General features: G+C 49.6%; 1 protein-coding gene across 1 annotated transcript; it reads left to right on the top strand.

Moving 5' to 3' along the window:
- The first annotated feature begins 1,020 nt into the window (after nucleotides 1–1,020).
- LOC135260503 (EMILIN-2-like) lies at nucleotides 1,021–18,493 on the top strand. The gene is made up of 9 exons (XM_064345762.1): nucleotides 1,021–1,894; nucleotides 2,436–2,561; nucleotides 4,187–4,380; nucleotides 4,795–6,645; nucleotides 14,988–15,347; nucleotides 15,494–15,541; nucleotides 15,811–15,858; nucleotides 16,399–16,539; nucleotides 16,810–18,493. Exons 1-9 carry the CDS (start codon nucleotides 1,752–1,754, stop codon nucleotides 17,127–17,129), a joined length of 3,231 nt encoding a protein of 1,076 aa, XP_064201832.1. The 5' UTR covers nucleotides 1,021–1,751; the 3' UTR covers nucleotides 17,130–18,493.
- Nucleotides 18,494–18,802: the final 309 nt, after the last annotated feature.

The raw sequence follows: 18,802 nt of genomic DNA, 5'->3' as shown, positions 1-18,802 counted from the left end.
CTCCGCTAGCAAATCCAGCTGCGCCTCTCGTGTTGGAAAAATCTACCAGTCAAATGAACCAACTTTAGAGAGCAAATGCGCTCAGATTCATTTACAACACTGCACTGAATGAGTGGAGCCCCATTAGACAGCCAGACGCCCTGATGCTATCTGCTGCCGTGAAGGGAGTAGGCCTGAGGCACAAACCCCACCCTTCAGCACAAGCCCTGTCACAATCAGCATACTCGCCTACTACTGAGTATAAAAGTCACAAACACAATAGTAGGCAAGTATGCTGATTTTTTATGGTGGCCATGTCAAAACCAGCATACTTGCCTACTACTGAGTATACAAGTTGCATACACAATAGTTGGCAAGTACGCAGATTTTCATAGTGGCCAGCATATGTTTGTTCTTTTCGCTCGGTCTCTTGCCTTGCCAAGTGTCTTTGTGACAGTTCTCTGTAAAAAGTGCTATACAAATAAAATTGAATTTAATTGAATACTTTCCTACTATTAAGTATACAAGTCGTATACAGGTTGTATATGAATTGTATACTCAATAGCAGGCGAGTGCGCCAGTTCAGACAGGGTCAGTGTCTCATGGCCTGGGTGGTGACACAGGTGACAATCACCCCTTCATTAGGACACGGGTGGGGTGCAAACCGCAGCCAGCCGCAAATGTGGAACCATTTATTACTTCATAATTTTTGACATGTGTCCGCACACTCCCGCGGACGAGTTGTTCCGTGAACACAACCGTATTTTTAGAAATAGAGAAGTCACGCGCGTTCGCCGCTCCCGGTGTGCAGTAATAATTTCCCGCTGTCTGCTGCGCTTCGCCCCCCTTCGAGACGAAGCGCAAACTTCGGTTGGCAAAACGAGGCATTACGTACGTACATTACCCGAAGGCACGAGGTCTCCCACCCAGGAGAAGGTTCGCCGACAGCCCGTCAGGCGGAAAAGGCCAGCATCGCTAATGCGCTTCTACGCTTCTACCTGGCACAGAGTCAATGACGTCATAGCGGGGTGTGACGCACGGAACTGGAACGCTGAGGAAGTTAAGGCTTAAGGCTTTATAACGTCCAAAGTGTAAAAACAGTTATACTCGCATGTCACTTTGCTTGGACTCTACAGAATGAGTCTGCGTATACACTCACATACCGTCTGACTTACGGTTTTCCATGCAAGAAATATGAACTACCTTCAGAAAGGTTTAGCATTCAGTTCTGAAACGAGACCATTTTGAAAGTTTTTTCTTCGGAATATGTGAAACACCTTTATTGCTTATCGTCTATATGAAATAGATAAATAATATTTAATCTCAAAAGGAGGCTTCTTTGTATAATACTATAAAGCGCTTTGATTTATTTTACTGTGCAGTAATTTCAATTAATACATATTTATTGGAACCAATAAATAAATATAATTATCGGCAACATTATTTAGAAGTCATTCAGATCAGTGAACTATTTCTTACAGTGAAAAGGTACCCTTGATAAGAGCATTAAATCAGTCAGTATGAGTAGGCGATTCGCAATCTAGCATCCAGTGAAAAGTGCCGTACTTTTGGGTTGCAGAAGTGGGAGGAGGGGTGTCCAATACCCCTCCCAGAGGATCACAAACGTAATGTCTGGATTGCCTAAACATCTCCGGACTTCCTCGAAGTTAGTCAGTTGTTAGGTGGTGGCTAGGAAGGCGCCGTGCCTGTTTAAACGGTTTTATTTGCGCCGCGTGCAGTTAACGCGGGAAGAGTTTTTATGTTTTAAAAAAATGAAGCGCTATCAAATTGAGTCAATCGTGAGATGTTCGGTCCTCTCGCTCCTGCTCACCGGCTTGCTCATCCAGGCAACTCCGCAAAGCTATGATTTGTTCCAGGGATCCGCGTACGCCGGAGGTCAGAGGCACCGGAATAAGTGAGTAACCTGCCCGTTTTTCTCTTGTTCAAGTGCTGATATTTCTGGTCCCAAACCCCGTTCTGTTAGTAGTTTATCAGTGGCGGAGCGCTCGAAATGCCGTTATTTCTCGTTTCAGAATAAGGTTAATGAGGCTAGACTCTCCTCCTGACCTGACGGAGACGACTTCTTATCACCGTGCGCTTGCATGTGTCTTTTGACTTCGTGGGTGGGATGCCAGCGCACGGGGTGTAATCATTGTTTTATATTTGGTTAATTTTATTGCTGCAATTCCAACACACCCAGAACAATGGGATTGTCTCTTTTAGGACTACCCTAGCTATTTATCTCCATGGAATGTTGCAGTGGGAGAGGTCACGCGGAGCAGCGTCCAATTAACTTATTGTAGCGCTGAAAGAGGACAGTTTGGTCAATTTGATTAACAAAAGAGACACTGCGGTGCGGCGCTAAAGTTCTTGTAGCATTTTCCATATGAACGGAGAGTGCTTTTTGTTTTCTTCAAATTTACATACGCACATTTCAAAATACGCGTCCATTGCAGGAATTGGTGCGCGCGTGTTGTGTACAAGAACGTGACCTGCTCGGTCCTGGGAAGCGCGGAGAGCTATCTGGAGCCGGACCTCGCGCCCTGTCCACCGCATGAGCCGGACTGCGCGCAACGCATGACGTAAGTGTCCCGAGAGATTGGGTGGGTAGACGACCTGTGTGCACACTGTCCCGAATAACAGCGCGCAGCTGTGGGGCCCATCCCATGCAGCCGCGAGTCGCAGGAAACAATAAACACATGTTTGCACATGAAAGGGGAAAAAATAATAACCAAAGCTATGGGGCTTGCTTGTCTGACTTGAGTTCAAAATGCTGCTGTCGAGTTCAAAACATGTGTCGCATTCCACAATGAATCAAAACCCATTTCGATTTAAGAAGAATGCCCCCAGTTGTCTTATGTGGCTCATGCAAAATGTGTTTGAGGCAGAGAGGAAGCCATTTGCGGGAGCAGAGAATGAAGATTAGAATGAAGCTAGAATCCATATCCGATTTGGTGTGATCCGTGGAAACGTTGCACGCTTTGTCAGTGAAAAAGTAATATTTTATTTCTATAACACCTTTCACACGTTAAAATAAGAGCTGCAGGGTAAAATGAGTGTGGCAAAACAGAACAAAGACGGGAAGGCACCAGACTGAAACTCGCGAGGCTCAGTAGTGACGTACGTCACACACAGGGCCCCCACCAATGAGGAGGCTCCCTGTGTGCCAGCTGAAGTGGCTCTGAGAACAATACTTAACTTTTAAGGCCAGGAGAGGAGCTAAGAAGGGGTTAACAAGTTAGAGACAGTGCCCGTCACCAGGGAGTTCCTGGCTAAACTATTTCATATAATGAATTACGTTCACATTTAGGCTTTTAGTTTCATAGTAGGTGCTCTTATACACAATGAATTCAAGGGTGAAAACAACGCGGTACATTGATACCAAGACTGAGGAAGCAGAACTTTAAGAAACAAAGGGATATGTTATAGAGTTATTCAAACCCAGAATTCGTGCTCAGAGTTTAAGGTTTTTTGAACCAAGATGCAGGTGAATTTTTAGTATTCCATAGATACTAAATTAAGGGTATTTATCTTCTTCCTTTTTTGTGACACCTTTTAAAAAGTAATTTTTATAATCCTGGAACAACTTTTATAGCTGTGCAGTCCACCGTTTCTCTGTGAAGGTTACAGGAAGATAATCGACAGCACACCCGACTAATCAGAGTTGAAAATGTAACCAAGAAATGGTATAAGGTACACAGTAAAATTCTCGGTTCATAGATCAGAGGTCATGACTAACGGTTCATAGTTCAGAGGTCACAGTTTACAGTTCATAGTTCAGAGGTCATGGCTAACTGTTAATAGTTCAGAGGCCATGGCTAACGGTTCATAGTTCAGAGGTCATGGCTAACTGTTAATAGTTCAGAGGTCAGGGCTAACGGTTCATAGTTCAGGGGTCATGGCTAACGGTTCATAGTTCAGGAGTCATGGCTAACGGTTCATAGTTCAGCAGTCGTGGCTAATGGTTCATAGTTCAGCGGTCGTGGCTAATGGTTCATAGTTCAGAGGTCATGGCTAACTGTTAATAGTTCAGAGGTCATGGCTAACGGTTCATAGTTCAGAGGTCATGGCTAACGGTTCATAGTTCAGAGGTCATGGCTAACGGTTCATAGTTCAGAGGTCGTGGCTAACGGTTCATAGTTCAGAGGTCATGGCTAACGGTTCATAGTTCAGAGGTCGTGGCTAACGGTTCAGGTCCCCTGCTCAGGTACCGGACCCAGTTCCGCCCCACGTACAGGATCGCGTATAAGACGGTCACTCAGCTGGAGTGGAGGTGCTGCCCCGGGTTCCAGGGACCAGACTGTGCCGAGCCAAAAGGCACCACGACCGGGCAGGCAGGGCACAGGCCACGCCCCCACCCCCAGCCTCAGCCAATCCCGGGACAGGTCCACCACAGACTGAGTAAGTCACCCTATTAAATGGAAAGTCTTCTAACACAAGCTGGTCCCTATTAATAGCCAAGGAACAAAAACCAAAAAAAAAAAACGTGAAAATTTAAGCTGGTTCTCTGATAATAGCCCTCGAATACATTGCCATGGTAACAGGCATGCAGTTTGTCACTTTCCCATACTAGTAAAACGCCAATTTGGGCTAACAGTAGCTAGCCAGCTAACTTACAGACACACAAAAACATCACAGTATTAAATAAAAAGCAGGTGCTATGAGGAACATAGATGCCATTCTCCAGCAGTCATTCCCTATGAGACGCTGGGCGCTTACGTACAGCCCTGGACTAATACTGGGAATTGTATTGAAACTGAGCTCAGTGGTCATGTGACCGGGCGTGTGATGACCTCTGGTTTACCCCCACCACAGGGCCCAGCGTGAGAGAGACTGCGCCCCTGGAGTGGGGGCAGGGAGGGGACAGGATGCAGAGGCTGGAGGGGGAGATGGACCGGCTGTCCCAGACCGTGCGGGACCTGCAGGCGGCCATTACAGGCATGAACGAGAACCTGCGGCTGGACCTCCAGGAGGACACCAGCAGGACGCTGCTGACGCTGCTCAACACCCTGCACCTGCCCGTCAGCGACCTCACCGCCGGGCCCACAGAGAGCGTGCAGCTGGTCAGCCACGCCCACCCGCCACAGGGACACGCCCACCCGCCGCAGGGACACGCCCCTTCATCTGACAGCCACGCCCACCCGTCGCAGGGACACGCCCATTCTTCTCAAGGCCACACCCCATTATCAAATGACCGCGCCTCATCGTCAGGTGGACACGCCTCTTCCTCTCAGGGCCCCGCCCTTTCCTCTGTGGACCCCTTGCATTCCTACATTGACAGCCGGTTCCAGGACCTGAGGGCGGAGCTTGTGGGGAGCATGGAGGCCAAGATGGAGGCCAAGATGGCGGCGCTGGCGGAGTCGTGCGACGTGGGGCTGCGGTCGCTGCGGGAGGAGTGCGAGCAGCAGGGCGTGGGCTTCCAGAGCCTGGCCCAGCAGCTGGACCGCAAGGAGGCGGGGCTTAGGGACGAGATCCGCGAGCTCCGCCTCCACCTGGAGCCGGCGGACGGGGCGGTGCGGACGCTGCGGGGGGCCGACGACGTGGCCGACCTGCGGCGGGAGGTGGGGCGCCTGGCCGACGCCCACCGCGCCCTCAACGCCCGCGTGGACAACGAGCTGGCGCACGTGTCGGCGCTGAGCATCGAGGAGGTGTTCGGCCCCCGCCTGGAGGAGCTGGAGGGGCGCATGAACGTGACCGAGCGCAACGCCGAGACGCTCTGCTTCTACGTGGACGAGAAGCTGAGCCGCCGCATCGCCAACGAGACGGACGTGCTGCGCACGCTGCTGGAGGAGCGGCTGGGCGCCAGCGAGGACCAGTTCACCACCATGCTGGTGGAGATCGCCAACGGCAACGGCTCCTTCCCCGCCGAGGGCGGCGAGGAGGCGCTGCGGGAGGCGCGGTCCCACGGCCGGCAGATCCAGGGCCTGGAGGAGAAGCTCAACGCCCTGGGGCGGCAGTGCTCGGCGGGGTGCGGCGCGGGCGGCCCGGGCGGGTCCGATGACGTCCTGAGGGAGGTGCGGCTCCTGGGGGGCGAGCTGGACACGGTGCGCGCCGACATCAACGGGGACGGCGAGAAGCTGCGCGAGCTGGAGAGCCTGGTGCAGCGGCAGCTCCTGATTGGCCAGCACAACAGCAGGAACCTGGCCGACCAGCAGGCGGGGCTGCTGGCCCTGCGGGGCGACGTCGGGGCGCTGAGGGGCTCCCTGGACAGTTTGGGGGAGTCCCTGACCAAGCAGGCGGAGGAGCTCCAGCACCTCAACTGCACCTGCGGCCAGGCGGGCGGGGCCTGCCCGCCGGGCGAGCGGGAGGCTCCGCCCACCAACGGCAGCCAGGTGGAGGAGCTGAGGGTGCGGCTGGACCGGCTGAGCCAGGAGGTGCGCGCGGAGCTGGCCCGGCGGCGGGCCGACGCCACGGCGCCCGGCGGCGGTAACGCGGGCGTCGTCGGGGGCGACGGCGACGTGTCCGACAGCCTCCACCGCGTGGCGGAGACGCTGAACCGCCACGCCGCCAGCGTCTGGGCCCGGGTCCAGCAGCTGCAGGCCGCCCAGCGCACCCAGGCCCAGGACCTCAGGACCCTGGCCACCTCCCTCCACCACCTGCAGGCGCGGGTCAGCGGGGCCGCCCGGACCAATCCCGGCTCGGCCGCAGCCTCTCCCGACCAACCGGGTGAGTCCTGCTGATTTATTACATCACCATTAGACCCGAGCATTTAGAGGAGGCTCAGGTCTATTTTAGCCCAACTTTCAGTCAATTCACTATTATATAGCTGTGTATATATACTGAGCCCAGCAAACGTTTTTGCGCTGAAAAGTTGGTGAAATGCCGTCTGTGAACATTCAGGTGAAAACCCGGCTGCATTTAGTGGAAAAGTGAACGTTTTCTAGCCAGCTAGGATGTAGCCAGGCTGTGCTATATCCAGGTAAAACCTGGGCTATATATTGGGGTTAACTTATGTCAAAACATCCCTAGATTTCCACCGCTCTCTAGATTCTGGCCTTTGCTCACTGGCAGGCAAAGTGGGTTTCTCACACAAGACAGCAACAAATTCCTTTTTTGGGAATCAAATCAAGACAAGTCCCAATCCTTACCCCTGGTACTGCAGTGCTGAACTACTCAATCAGCCAGACACACACACCAAATATTTTTAACCAAAAACATTATTCATGATTTTTCCTGGGCAGATGTGCATATGCAGCTGACTTCCAGTTGACTGTTCAGAATACAAGAACCAAATTATTTCATATCGCTGCCTAGGGACACATTAACCTCGGTGGCCTCCCTGTAACCTAAGTTAATGCAAAGCGTGAAAATAGCAATGTTCAAAGCTGTGCTGTGTTTTTGGTGGGAAGAGACTTGCTGTAGAGCGCTTACCGGCGATGCCAAGCTAGTCCGCTGATATACGTTCAAAGTGCTGTTAAAATAAGAGATAAACAAAAAGAAAACACGTAGTTGCAGAGTGAAACTGATAAGCGAAAACCAGAATTGGGAAAAGTAGCAGCCGAAGTGTCCATTCCAGACTTACCCGGAAGCCATTTGTTGAGACCCTCTTTCAAATCTCCTCTTGTTTGCACATCACTTCCTTTTCAGCACTTACGCTCCATTCATGGCAAGGCGGAACTCGGAGATTACCGTTGAAAAATCTCCCGAGTTCCGATCTGATATCCGTGTTTATAATGGATCGGTTTATCTGGCAACGCAGTCAGAAACAAACCCGCTGGGAATTTCGTCTCAAATCTAGCTTTCCTCACTGCTTCGAGCTAATTGATTTAATAACAGCTTTGCCAAACTAAGCATATAATTATGAATACAAAACAGTATTAACGAATATGAAGTTACAGACACACACGGCGATGTGTTAAAAAGTCTCAAAAGATCTTCTTTCTCTAATTTGTTTTCCAACGGAACTACGCAGGTTGTTTTGTTTATAAGTTGACCGAACGCCAGTGGCCTTCAGGTCCAAGAAGTCTGAGCTGACGCCAGAGTTTCCGACTTTGAATTTAGCCAACGAGTTGGATGGATGACCACTCAAATCAGTTTTTCCAAATTGAAGCTAGTTTTTTCCCCCCTCCCAAGTCCGGAATTCAGTGCGGCCATCAAACGACGTGCATCATGGAAGGTGGACTGTGGCCTGCTAGATGAATGCAACCTAATTACCGAGTCTTGTCCTGTTCTAACAGGGTGTACTTTTAAAAGTATGTAGCCTGTATCTGAATACCTGAACAACACAGTAAAAAAAAATAAAAGTATTTAGGGAGCATACGCAATTCATGCAAAAAGCGTCCGAGCCAAAAGGCCTGCGGTCGTTTGGTGAGCTCCGAGGTCTCTCTGTTGGGGGGGGGGGGGGGGAGGGTAGTATAAGGAGAGGATTACCCCAACTGAAACCCAGCATCTGTGTTTAATTTCTGTGGCCTTTCTTCGCTTTTTCAGAGAAACCTTGCTGTAATGCACATTTGAGTAGCCTATATACTTGCCCCCTGATAGAGTTTGTTTTTAACTGGTATGGTACAAGTAGGCTAGCGATAAACTTGATTTTTCATAAGGCATGAGGCACAAATAGCTTGGTGACGTGACATTTGGTGGCATTTAGGCACGTTCACATTTTAATCAATCAGTCAATCACAGTTTATTTGTATAGCGTATTTTACAGCAGTTGTCACAATACGCTTTACAGACAACCCTGGCCTAAACCTGCACAGGAGCAAGCCTAAGGCAACAGTGGCAAGGAAAAAATCCGTGACAGATGGGAAGACACACGGAGTGACCCAGAGAAAAGCTATTCTTTAATTGGGAGCAGTCAGAAAGTTTGGGATGTGCTAGAGCAAAAACTGCCAAAGGGATTTATAGAACACAGCAAAAAAAGAAATCTCAACAAGTATATTGGTATTAAATTCAGACTTTGAAAATATTATTTCTGTGTTTTTGCTAAATAGGACAAAAAATGTGGCAAGACAGTTTGAATCTTTTCAAGATTTGCCAGTGGGGTTAAAAAAATGTCACTTGTCAAACAAACAGTAACTTAATAAAACAAGCTAATATATTCTACTTGAGAGGCGAAAGTAAGATTTTAAGTCTCATTACGCGACTGAAAAAACACACTTGGCAAGACAGAATTCTTTCGCAGTGAAATGCTGGCTATGAGAATGTATGAGAATTGCCCAACTCTAGATCTGAGTCACGTGGTAACAGGATATGGGATAATTGCACTGCTCTTAAATTTGGGGTGTTACCGGGAGGGAAAGGGTCAGTGTTTCACATTCCTAACTGCCAGCAGTACGTCGCGATTTTACATCAGCTCTGAGGGGCTCCGTAATCCCCGTATGAAAACAGGCACTGATGTGACGTTATACTCTAGAGACTGTTGAATCCGCTTAATTATTTAAATGTGTAGGTATGTCGTACTATATTATATGACGTTTTTTAAAAAATCTGACAAAAATGTATTTTTCTTGGGCAGCACGAGAGGATAAATCCTCCCGGTTTGACGAGGTGCAGACAAACGGAAAATAATTTCGATGAGGAAAAAAGTCGTGTGTTCTTCTTTTCTCTCTGACAAAAACGTTTCTGTTTATCGGATTTAAGAAATCGTAACTAACGGAGCTTTCCGACCTTAGCAACGGCCTCGGTCAGGGTAAACACACCGCCCATGTCAACGCCTCATCTTTCGAAATCCGTAGGCCTAATCATTTATGGGAAATATCCCAATACATATGATTCACAGTAAGACATTTAAAAATAAATACTGAAAAGCGGAATTAGCCATTGCCCATATATTGTGAAATGTGGCAATGTCGTTTTTAAACGCGATGACATTGCACAGACGGAAGTGTAGCTGTTCTGCTGGGGTCTGGAGAACTGGTCTTTTTACTCTAACTCGGTGCAGGTTTGACTTTACCAAAATGTTTTCGGTGAAATATCCTGCCATATAAATATATGTAAAAGAATTTCATCTATGTCAGCTCATCTGTATAACAGCGTCTGCTAAGTGACTACTATTTTATATATATCGGTGTGTTCGGTTTTCCTAAGGTAAACATTAGCTTCCTCTTGTGCTTCCTCCTCTCGGAGTCCTCGTCTGGTCCCGCTTCCACGCGCACGTTTGCGCTGAAAGGAAAGTAAACAGGTTGATACTAGGGTCTGTTTTTCATTAATGAGCTGAGTCATTGGATCAGTCTCTCTCTCTCTCTCTCTCTCTCTGCCTCAGGCCTAAAAATCACTGCTCAGAACAGCTGGACTCTTTTCCTTCACTTTCAAATCAAGTGAAGGCAAACTGTTACTTATATGGATATGCAAAACTGGAACCAAAGTAGATCTCTGTATGTTTGCAGTGCTGGTTTACGTCTTGTTTGGCACCATTAAGAGGACATATCGCTATCTGCCCAGACCCTGCTTTTAATGGGCTTTCATCTGTTGTGAGTTAAAATTTTGAGAACAGCCTCCCCAGCGTACCAGCAGAGTTAGCGACCTGCTAGCGGCCTGCTGCGGGAGCAGCTGTCAGGGTCGATCCAGTTGAGATGAGGATCAGCAGTTAAGAGAAGAGAAGTTATCTGGTGACCTGTCCTACCTCACTGTGGTCAGCCTGGCCGTATGAAAATACGAGCAGATGCCAGATGAGCTGCTCTTTTGGACCTCGTTTACAACCCCCAACCCCCCCCCCCAACCACAGTCCGCGATCACAACCCCCCCATCCCCCCAGAGTCTGTAATTGCAGCCCCCCCCCAACCCCCCGTCCCCCTGGTTCACAGTCGCACTCTCCTCTTTGTGTGTAGGGCTGGGGGGCTGGGGGGCTGGGGGGTTGGAAGGGGGCACTAAACTTAGCTCCCAGTCCGGCTCTGCCTGCCGCTAGTGTACTGCAGCCTGCCTGCTCCAGTCCGGCTCTACCTGCCGCTAGTGTACTGCAGCCTGTCTGCTCCAGTCCGGCTCTGCCTGCCACTAGTGTACTGCAGCCTGCCTGCTCCAGTCCGGCTCTGCCTGCCGCTGGTGTACTGCAGCCTGCCTGCTCCAGTGCCCTGGGCCCGTAGCTAGTGTACTGCAGCCTGTCTGCTCCAGTCCAGCTCTGCCTGCCGCTAGTGTACTGCAGCCTGCCTGCTCCAGTCCAGTTCTGCCTGCCGCTAGTGTACTGCAGCCTGCCTGCTCCAGTCCGCTGGGCCCGTAGCGATTGTGCAACGGCAGTCTGGAAGGCACCGCTTCACTGGGGCCTCTGTGCCTCGATTCTCAGTGCTCACCGCAGCCAGGCTCTGTCTGGGCGTGGCAGGCAGCCTGCCTCGAGTTCAAAAGCAGGGAACGGCCCCTCCCTTCAGGGTGTCAGGGCTGCCGCACCAAAGGGGACCGGCGCTGTGAATTAGCTTTGGCCAGAAACACGTGCACAGCACATCGAACGGGGCAACTGCGACTCTCAGCGCTTTCTGTGCTTGTCCCGAGCAAGTAATACCAATAATGAGAAGCCTCGTTTCGGCTTTGAATTTTCACACCCTGCGCCTCTCGGCCAAACAGAGCACGATCGTCCCGTCGCAGATGTGCGTTCTGATGTCATCGGGGCGCTCAAGCCACCCCCCCCCCCCCCGGACCCCAAAAAAACGACCTCATCGTTACTCTGAAGTGATGTCATCGTTTCAGTTTTCCGCAAGGGCCAACAGCGGCAGCATTTTCCTGCAGATCCAAGTAATTAAAAAAGAATTTAAAAAAACCTACGAAGGTTAACCTGATAAACCAATTGCAGTAATTTTACCGAAGGTCACACCCCTTGTCTTCCTTCTGCAAGCCATTTAGGGTTGAGTCTAAATTGAGAGAGACCACAGCTGCAGTCAGAGCAACTCTTTCTGGTTAACCTGGGGTAAATCTGTGGGAACAGATGGGGGTGTGTAACTGTGCAAAAGATCTGATCAGAGCTGTTCTCATGTTATTCATCAGCTTGGCTCCTTTCTGTGGGAAGGGCGAGTTCTGGAAACAATTTATCCAGCTGAGGTTCCACAGAAGAGGGGGGATTGGGGGGGTAGGGGGAGGGGGCATTCCCATAAACATTCTCAATATATTTTATTTAATCTTCATTTCCAACAAAGTTACAGTGCAGAAGGAGCTTATTTATTAGTCAGCCGTACTGGGACACCATGGCGGTTCCAGTGTGGGACAGCTTCAGATGGGAGGTTTTTTCGGGACAGCGGGAACCCTCTACACTATTGCAGCAGTTTCCACGGGACGTCCAAAAGGCCACAGCGAGACAGGACCTCGGTTTGAAATCAGGCCCTGTCTGAGATCGGGCAGCGGATAAGACGCATGTCCTGACTGAAAGGCCAAAGAAAATGTTTTTATTTTGGCAACTGTTGATCAATTAGACAGAAAATAAAAAGAAGAACAGACACAGACCATTCTGGAGGAGCCCGGGGGGATGGCTGTACAAACTTGTGCAATAAAGTGCTACAAAACAAACACGGTTTGGAAGAGTTGAATGTTGGCCTTGCTCCGTAGATGCGCACAGTGTACAGAATTATGATTTCTATCAACTGAATATTTAACAAGAATACTCTAACCCTCCCCCCTCCCCACAATTCTTTTCAACTCACTGACCTTGTGTTCTTTATTACGGAGCTGGCACAAACGCTCTATGCTCTATTTTAGGACCACAACCATCCATGGGCCACACAAATCAGGTTCTAAAAGTAAAACAAAAAAAAAACACATTTGAATTCACGGGATGCAAAATTTTTCAGATGCTATTGTTCTTGCGCCAGTTGCTCGGTCCGCAATCGGTGACGACAGCCCCCCCCCCCCGCCCCCCCACCACCATTCACCGCCAAACTCCCATAGCCGGCTCCGCCTCCACCATACATGAAGGGCTCTGTGCAGTGAGTGATTGACAGCTGGCTTTTCCTCCTGAGCGTCTGCCGATGCGATAGCCTCACCGTGCATCTCCTATCAGCCTCCGCACCCCCCAGCAGTTTCCAGAAGATGAAGAAAGCCCCCCCCCACCACCACCTCCTGGCAGCTTCCTGGAGATGAAGAAGAGTTCCTCCCCCAACCCCCAACCAACCCCCCCACACCTCCCAGCAGTTTCCTGAAGATGAAGAAGAGGCCACCCCACCCCACCTTAAAAAAAAAAGACAACAGCAAAACGGGAAGAAAGGCTTCATCTTCTTCCTCAGGCTCTGGCAGCTCAGATCCAGCACAAATAGATCTGCACATCTGTGCACTCGCTTATTATTGGAGCAGGATAGATCCAGAGCTGCTAGACCTGTTAAATTAAATAAATAAATCCACCATTGTCTTGCAGTAAAGAGGCAGGAAAACACTTCACTCTCGATCCAAATATAAAGATATTTATAACTGGCGAAGATTATTCTTGCTGATATAGTCAACACCGTGCTAAAATAAGCACTAGCTACAGTGAGCCGTTGTCCCCTCTAAGAGAGGCTGAGTCATGTGTGGACGGCCTCATCAGGTAGAAAAGTAAAAACTTACATTCCCGCTGTCCCGCGGCATACGCCCTTTTTTATGTTTCACTGAACGCCCGTAGGAGTGCAGGACCGTTCCCCAGCCTGTGATGTACTGGCGGCTGAACTCAGCCAGTTCTCTCTGGGTGGAAAATAACAGGCGATGTTGAATCGGAACAGAACGCATCATTTTATACGGCCTGCCAAAATAAAAACGTAATGGCGCTATGGATACGGAAACCCCTTCGTGACTAAGGTTACGCTGAGAGTTTGTACGCTGAGAGCTCCTGTCAGCTGATGGGTCGCTGGTTAAGCCCTTTACGTAAGTCTCTCCTGCGTCAGTCCCTCTATCTAAGTCACCCAGTCCACAGATGTGTAGCCCAGGGACTGCAGATTAAAATGAACACCCCTGGCTAACTCTGGCACCTTTACAGGAATGTTATTAATGTGCATTGATTTTTTATTTTTTTTTAAACCCACGCACATCACAAAGTTAAAAAGACATTAATTCAGAAATAGAAAAAAGAGAAAAATAATCTGCACACTGCAAAATGCTGCCTGGCACTAAACCGTGACGGTCATGAGCTCACATGCTGCTCATTAGTCTACTCAGGAACATGTGAGCCCAAAACATTTCGTAATAAACAAATTTAATGAACTAATTATAAATTAAATGAATTCATGAAATGACTCTGGATAAGAGCGTCTGCTAAAATAAGGCTCTTGGACACGGGATGGGTCTGATTCTGGATAGTGGGTGGAGTCACAGCACTGTGAATGCAATGGGGCTGATTCTGGATAGTGGGCGGAGCCACAGCACTGTGAACGCAATGGGGCTGATTCTGGATAGTGGGTGGAGCCACAGCACTGTGAACGCAATGGGGCTGATTCTGGATAGTGGGCGGAGTCACAGCACTGTGAACGCAATGGGGCTGATTCTGGATAGTGGGTGGAGTCACAGCACTGTGAATGCAATGGGGCTGATTCTGGATAGTGGGCGGAGCCACAGCACTGTGAACGCAATGGGGCTGGGCGGGAGCAGGGTACTGACAGATGGAGTTGTGCTCTGCGCTGAATTTGGGGAACAGTGCAGTGGTGCCCCACACATGTCTCTTAAAGTCAGGGGAAGCCAGAGGGGTAAACAGAGATCACATGACATGGCCGAATATACTGCACAAACAATCCCACAATACACAGCACTGAGTCACGCCTGCTAACTGTGAGCAACACTGGAGGAGAAAAGGGCCAACACAGGAGCAGCAGTGTACAGTGTGTTCTAACGGTCTCTCTCTCCCTCTCTCTCTCTCTCTCTCTCTCCCTCTTTCTTTCTTTCTCTCTCTCTCTCTCTCCCTCTCTCTCTTCTTCTCTTTTGCTCTCACCACACTGTCTCATGCTCTCCTTTTCTCTCTGTTACTCTTCTACTCTATCCTATCTATCTTTCATTCGTTCTCTCCCTTTACCTCCCTCACCTCTCCTCCTCTCTCCCTCTTTCCTTCACTCTTCCTCCCCTCCTCTTTTCCCTCTCTTCCTCTTTCCCTCACACCCTCTCTCTCCCCCTCTCCCCTCTCTTTCCTCCTTTCCCAGTTGTCCATGGAGTAAAGGAACCCTCAGTCCCAGCAGTGGAAACCAGGCCGCCCCCCCCAGCAGCCCCCAGACCAGGGAGCCCCCTCATGCCTCACATTCGAATCCCGCTGATCATCCCCCACAGGACCCCCCCGGTGTCCCATGTGCCCCTCCCTGCCCCCCACCATCCCACCAGACCCATGCAGCCCTCCACCCCCCACCATCCCTCCAGACCCATGCAGCCCTCCACCCCCCAACGCCCCGTTGTGGAGACGGGCGAGGCGGGGCCCCCCGGCACCGCCCCCAGGCTGGCGGTCAGGAGGGTGTCCTACACACCGGAAGAGCGGAGCGAGCCCATGCAGGGGTACGCTGGAGCCCCAGGTGAGGTGGAGGGGCGCGGGCGGCTAAGCTAAAGCTAAGCTAAGCCAATACACATCGCTGTTCATAATTTTTATATATTGGAATTGTCGATTCGCACCAGGTATAGAGCCCTGAGCGTGTGCTTTGTGTATTTCTCCTGTTCGCAGGTTATCCACCTCTTAGTTCAGCATCGTTTCGGCCCGACATCATTCCAGGTAAATCACCATCGCGTTATTTTCTGAGTGGGACGGTAAGACCTGGAAACGTGTGAGTGCGCTGAGTGCGTCAGCCCTTTAAGTTGCGATGTCACAAACGCGATTAGAATGTTCTTAATGAAACATTCCAATGCTGATGTCACAATCACCACTGGCAACCGAAGGCAGCGGAGTTCTAGAACACTGGCTTAGAATTTTTGAAAGGGAAAATTTTTTTTTGTGAAAACCTGCTCTTCAAAGGGTTAACGGTGGTCTTTGTTCTTGGACAGTTGCCTTTGTTCCTCGGAAGCAAGGCGACAGGCCTCTTGTGATGCCAGGTAAGAATGAGCCAGAAACGTCCCTCACACTCTCACAGAGTAATTACTGCGAATGCTGTTACTGTCTTCCCGTTATGTAATCGACACGTCATTTTTTGCCAAGCTGTTCCAGATGAGAAGTGAAAATAACACCGTGCTGTGTCTGAACTTAGCTTGTAACTATGATTGGGCTAATCAAATAAGCGAGATTAGGAGTTGTAATGAAATCCAGAAACGGGCGTGGCCCTCCCCACTCCTGCATTAAAGTGACTGGCTCTGGATGAAGTAACAAGGTCACATTACGTTACATTACAGTTATTGAGCCGATGCTCTTCAAAGCTCCAGGGTGTCTTACCGAAGTGGAGAACACTCAGAAATACAGGGGTGTGATGTCACCAAGAGCGCATAGAAAGCCCACTTATAATCAATGTGCTAAGTTTAATGTGCACAACCAATTGGTATTGAAGCCAACAGCAAATTCTGCTACACAGCTGACTGGTCTTTACGCAGCTATAACGTTATTATCCCTGTAGGAAATTAAAGGGCTGTATTTCCCCCCAGTGTCAGCAGGGGGCAGCGTTGTCTCAGAGCCCTTCTCCTTCTCAGCCGGCCTGACCACTGTGCCTCTGCCCTGGCACATGGGGGTCATCCGCTTCGACAAAGTGCTGGTGAACGACGGAGGACATTACAGCCCCCGAACAGGTGAGTTATAACCCCCAAACAGGTGCATTACAACTCCCAAACAGGTGCATTACAGCCCCCGAACAGGTACATTACAACCCAAATAACTTTGAGAAGCCATAATCTCTCCCTCCCTCTCTACTTCTCTCTCTCTCTCTCGCACTCTCTCAGTGTAATGTAAATGCCTCTTGGTGCAGAGTTAATGTGTTTGTGCGTGTGCGCGTGTGACTGTGTGTGTGTGTGTGTGTGTGTGCGCGTGTGGTGTGTGTGTGTGTGTGTGTGTCTCCACAGGGATCTTCACCGTGCCGCAGGACGGTCGTTACCTGGTCAGCGCGGTCCTGCAGGGTGAGCGTGTGGAGGGCGCGCTCTCCGTGTCCGACCGCAGCGTGCAGCGACTGACGAGCGGCGGGTACGCCCGCGAGCCCCGCCCCCGCGAGCCCCGCCCCTGCCCGTGTGGAGGCTCCGCCTCCGTCAGCCTCATCCTCCAGCTGCACCGCGGCGACCGGGTCGCGGTCGTCAGGACGGCGGGAAGCCTGGCCGTCTCCGAGCCCAAGGAGGTCCTCTCCACCTTCAGCGCCCTCTTCCTGTACTCCGCCCCCGGCAGCAGATAGCCCCGCCCACTCGCCTGGCCCCACCCACTCACCTGGCGGCAGATAGCCACGCCCACTTACCTGGCCCCGCCCACTCGCCCAGCAACAGATAGCCCCCGCCCACTTACCTGGCCCCGCCCACTCGCCCAGCAACAGATAGCCCCCGCCCACTCACCTGCCCCGCCCACTCGCCTGGTAACCGCGCTCAAGGGGACACTGCAGTCAAAGCCCACAGGGGTTTAGGGTTTAACGGTTCTTGAAAATGATTCTGAAGGGTTGTTTTTGCTTCTTCTTCCTTTTTTTGGGACAGCATTTAATTTATTTAAGCTCAAAAAAAGGATGTGTAAGCTATGGCACCAAGCAGAACTTGCCTTCGATGATCTGTTTTGCTCTTTTTTAAAAGCATCGACTGTGTGAGGTGGCAATGAAGCTATTTTTGGGATATAGATATGATCATTATATTTCCTCTCAGCATATGTCTACTTTTTGAAGAAACAAAACAACTTATTTTCCAAATGTAAAAAACGGAATTTTATATTTTTTGAATGTAAAGACATGTTTACATATTTTTGTGTTTATGAACCTATATAAATACTGATAATTTTAGATGCTTTTACAGCCATTCTTGAGTCAATGAAATTTAAACTTCAAAAATCGTCTCCGAGGTCTTTGTCTGTGAAGCCAAAAATCAACTTTTCAAAGAGGTTCAATTTTGTGTTGATTAAATGATGGAACTACAGCTGAATTATGTACAGTTTGGAGTACAGTTAGTCTCCCATGCTAAATGTTTTCACAGTGTTGCTGGAAGGTTTTGGCAGCAACATTGTGAGAACTGTTTGTGTTAGCGGGGATGAACGTGTATGAAGGTGTCGACACCTGGCCATTAAAACTAAAGACAACGCAAATGGTAATGACGAGCGTTAAGATCTGTTTCAGCTCAAAATTATGGAACTTAAATCAGGAGATTTGCTGGAAGGAAACCCAGCCCCCCCCAAACCCCCCCCCCCCCCACGCCCCTTCCCCCACCAGGGCGTTTCAGGTCAAAAAAGACCAAAATTTAGGGAAGTGGACTCTGCTTCTGTTGGCAGCAGAAACTCCCGTCGATTGCCATGGCAAACAGAGGAACAGACTACGCTGGTGTTGGAGGACGCGGACTTTGTAGTTTGCTTTGACACGTGCAAACCTCGGAGACACAAGGACACTGTCCCAGCTGTCATATTTCGGTTCCCAAACGAAATTCCTGTGAAGTTGCAGTCAACATTCCCAACATTCCCAACATGTAAATATTTCCATATTTCTGGGTATCCCTGCACCATTATTTACATGAAATGTTTTTTCCAAGAACTTTTTTTCCAAGAAGTTTTCAATAAAGTTTTTTAAGAGTGTTTGGGGGATATTCATATCATAACATTACATCACATCCACGCTGGAATCAAACCATGGTGTTCCCAAACTTTCTGGGAACTTTCTGTGTTTTAGTCAGGGTTTATGTCAGGGCTTAAATTTGGAAAGGAAGGACCCTTTCCCCTTTAGAATTTCATAAAAATGGCTCATTAGCAATATGACAGTGTTCATTAGCCTAAATTATATTGCAAGTCTTTACTCCTGATAAGATTTTATTTTTCAAAAAAACTAATTCAAAACCTTGTTGAGAAGTGCTGATGTTTGTACCTCTCAGTCACCTACACAGTAGT

This window comes from Anguilla rostrata, chromosome 8 (assembly GCF_018555375.3).
Source record: "Anguilla rostrata isolate EN2019 chromosome 8, ASM1855537v3, whole genome shotgun sequence".
Classification (NCBI taxonomy): Eukaryota; Metazoa; Chordata; class Actinopteri; order Anguilliformes; family Anguillidae; genus Anguilla; species Anguilla rostrata.
This window is presented reverse-complemented; position numbering and strand designations above follow the sequence as displayed.

Coding starts and splice junctions, on each gene's coding strand:
- LOC135260503 (XM_064345762.1), top strand. CDS start 1,752: ATGAAGCGCTATCAAATTGAGTCAATCGTGAGATGTTCGGTCCTCTCG. Junction 6,646..14,987: donor AGCCTCTCCCGACCAACCGG/GTGAGTCCTGCT, acceptor CTCCTTTCCCAG/TTGTCCATGGAGTAAAGGAA. Junction 15,859..16,398: donor CAGGCCTCTTGTGATGCCAG/GTAAGAATGAGC, acceptor ATTTCCCCCCAG/TGTCAGCAGGGGGCAGCGTT.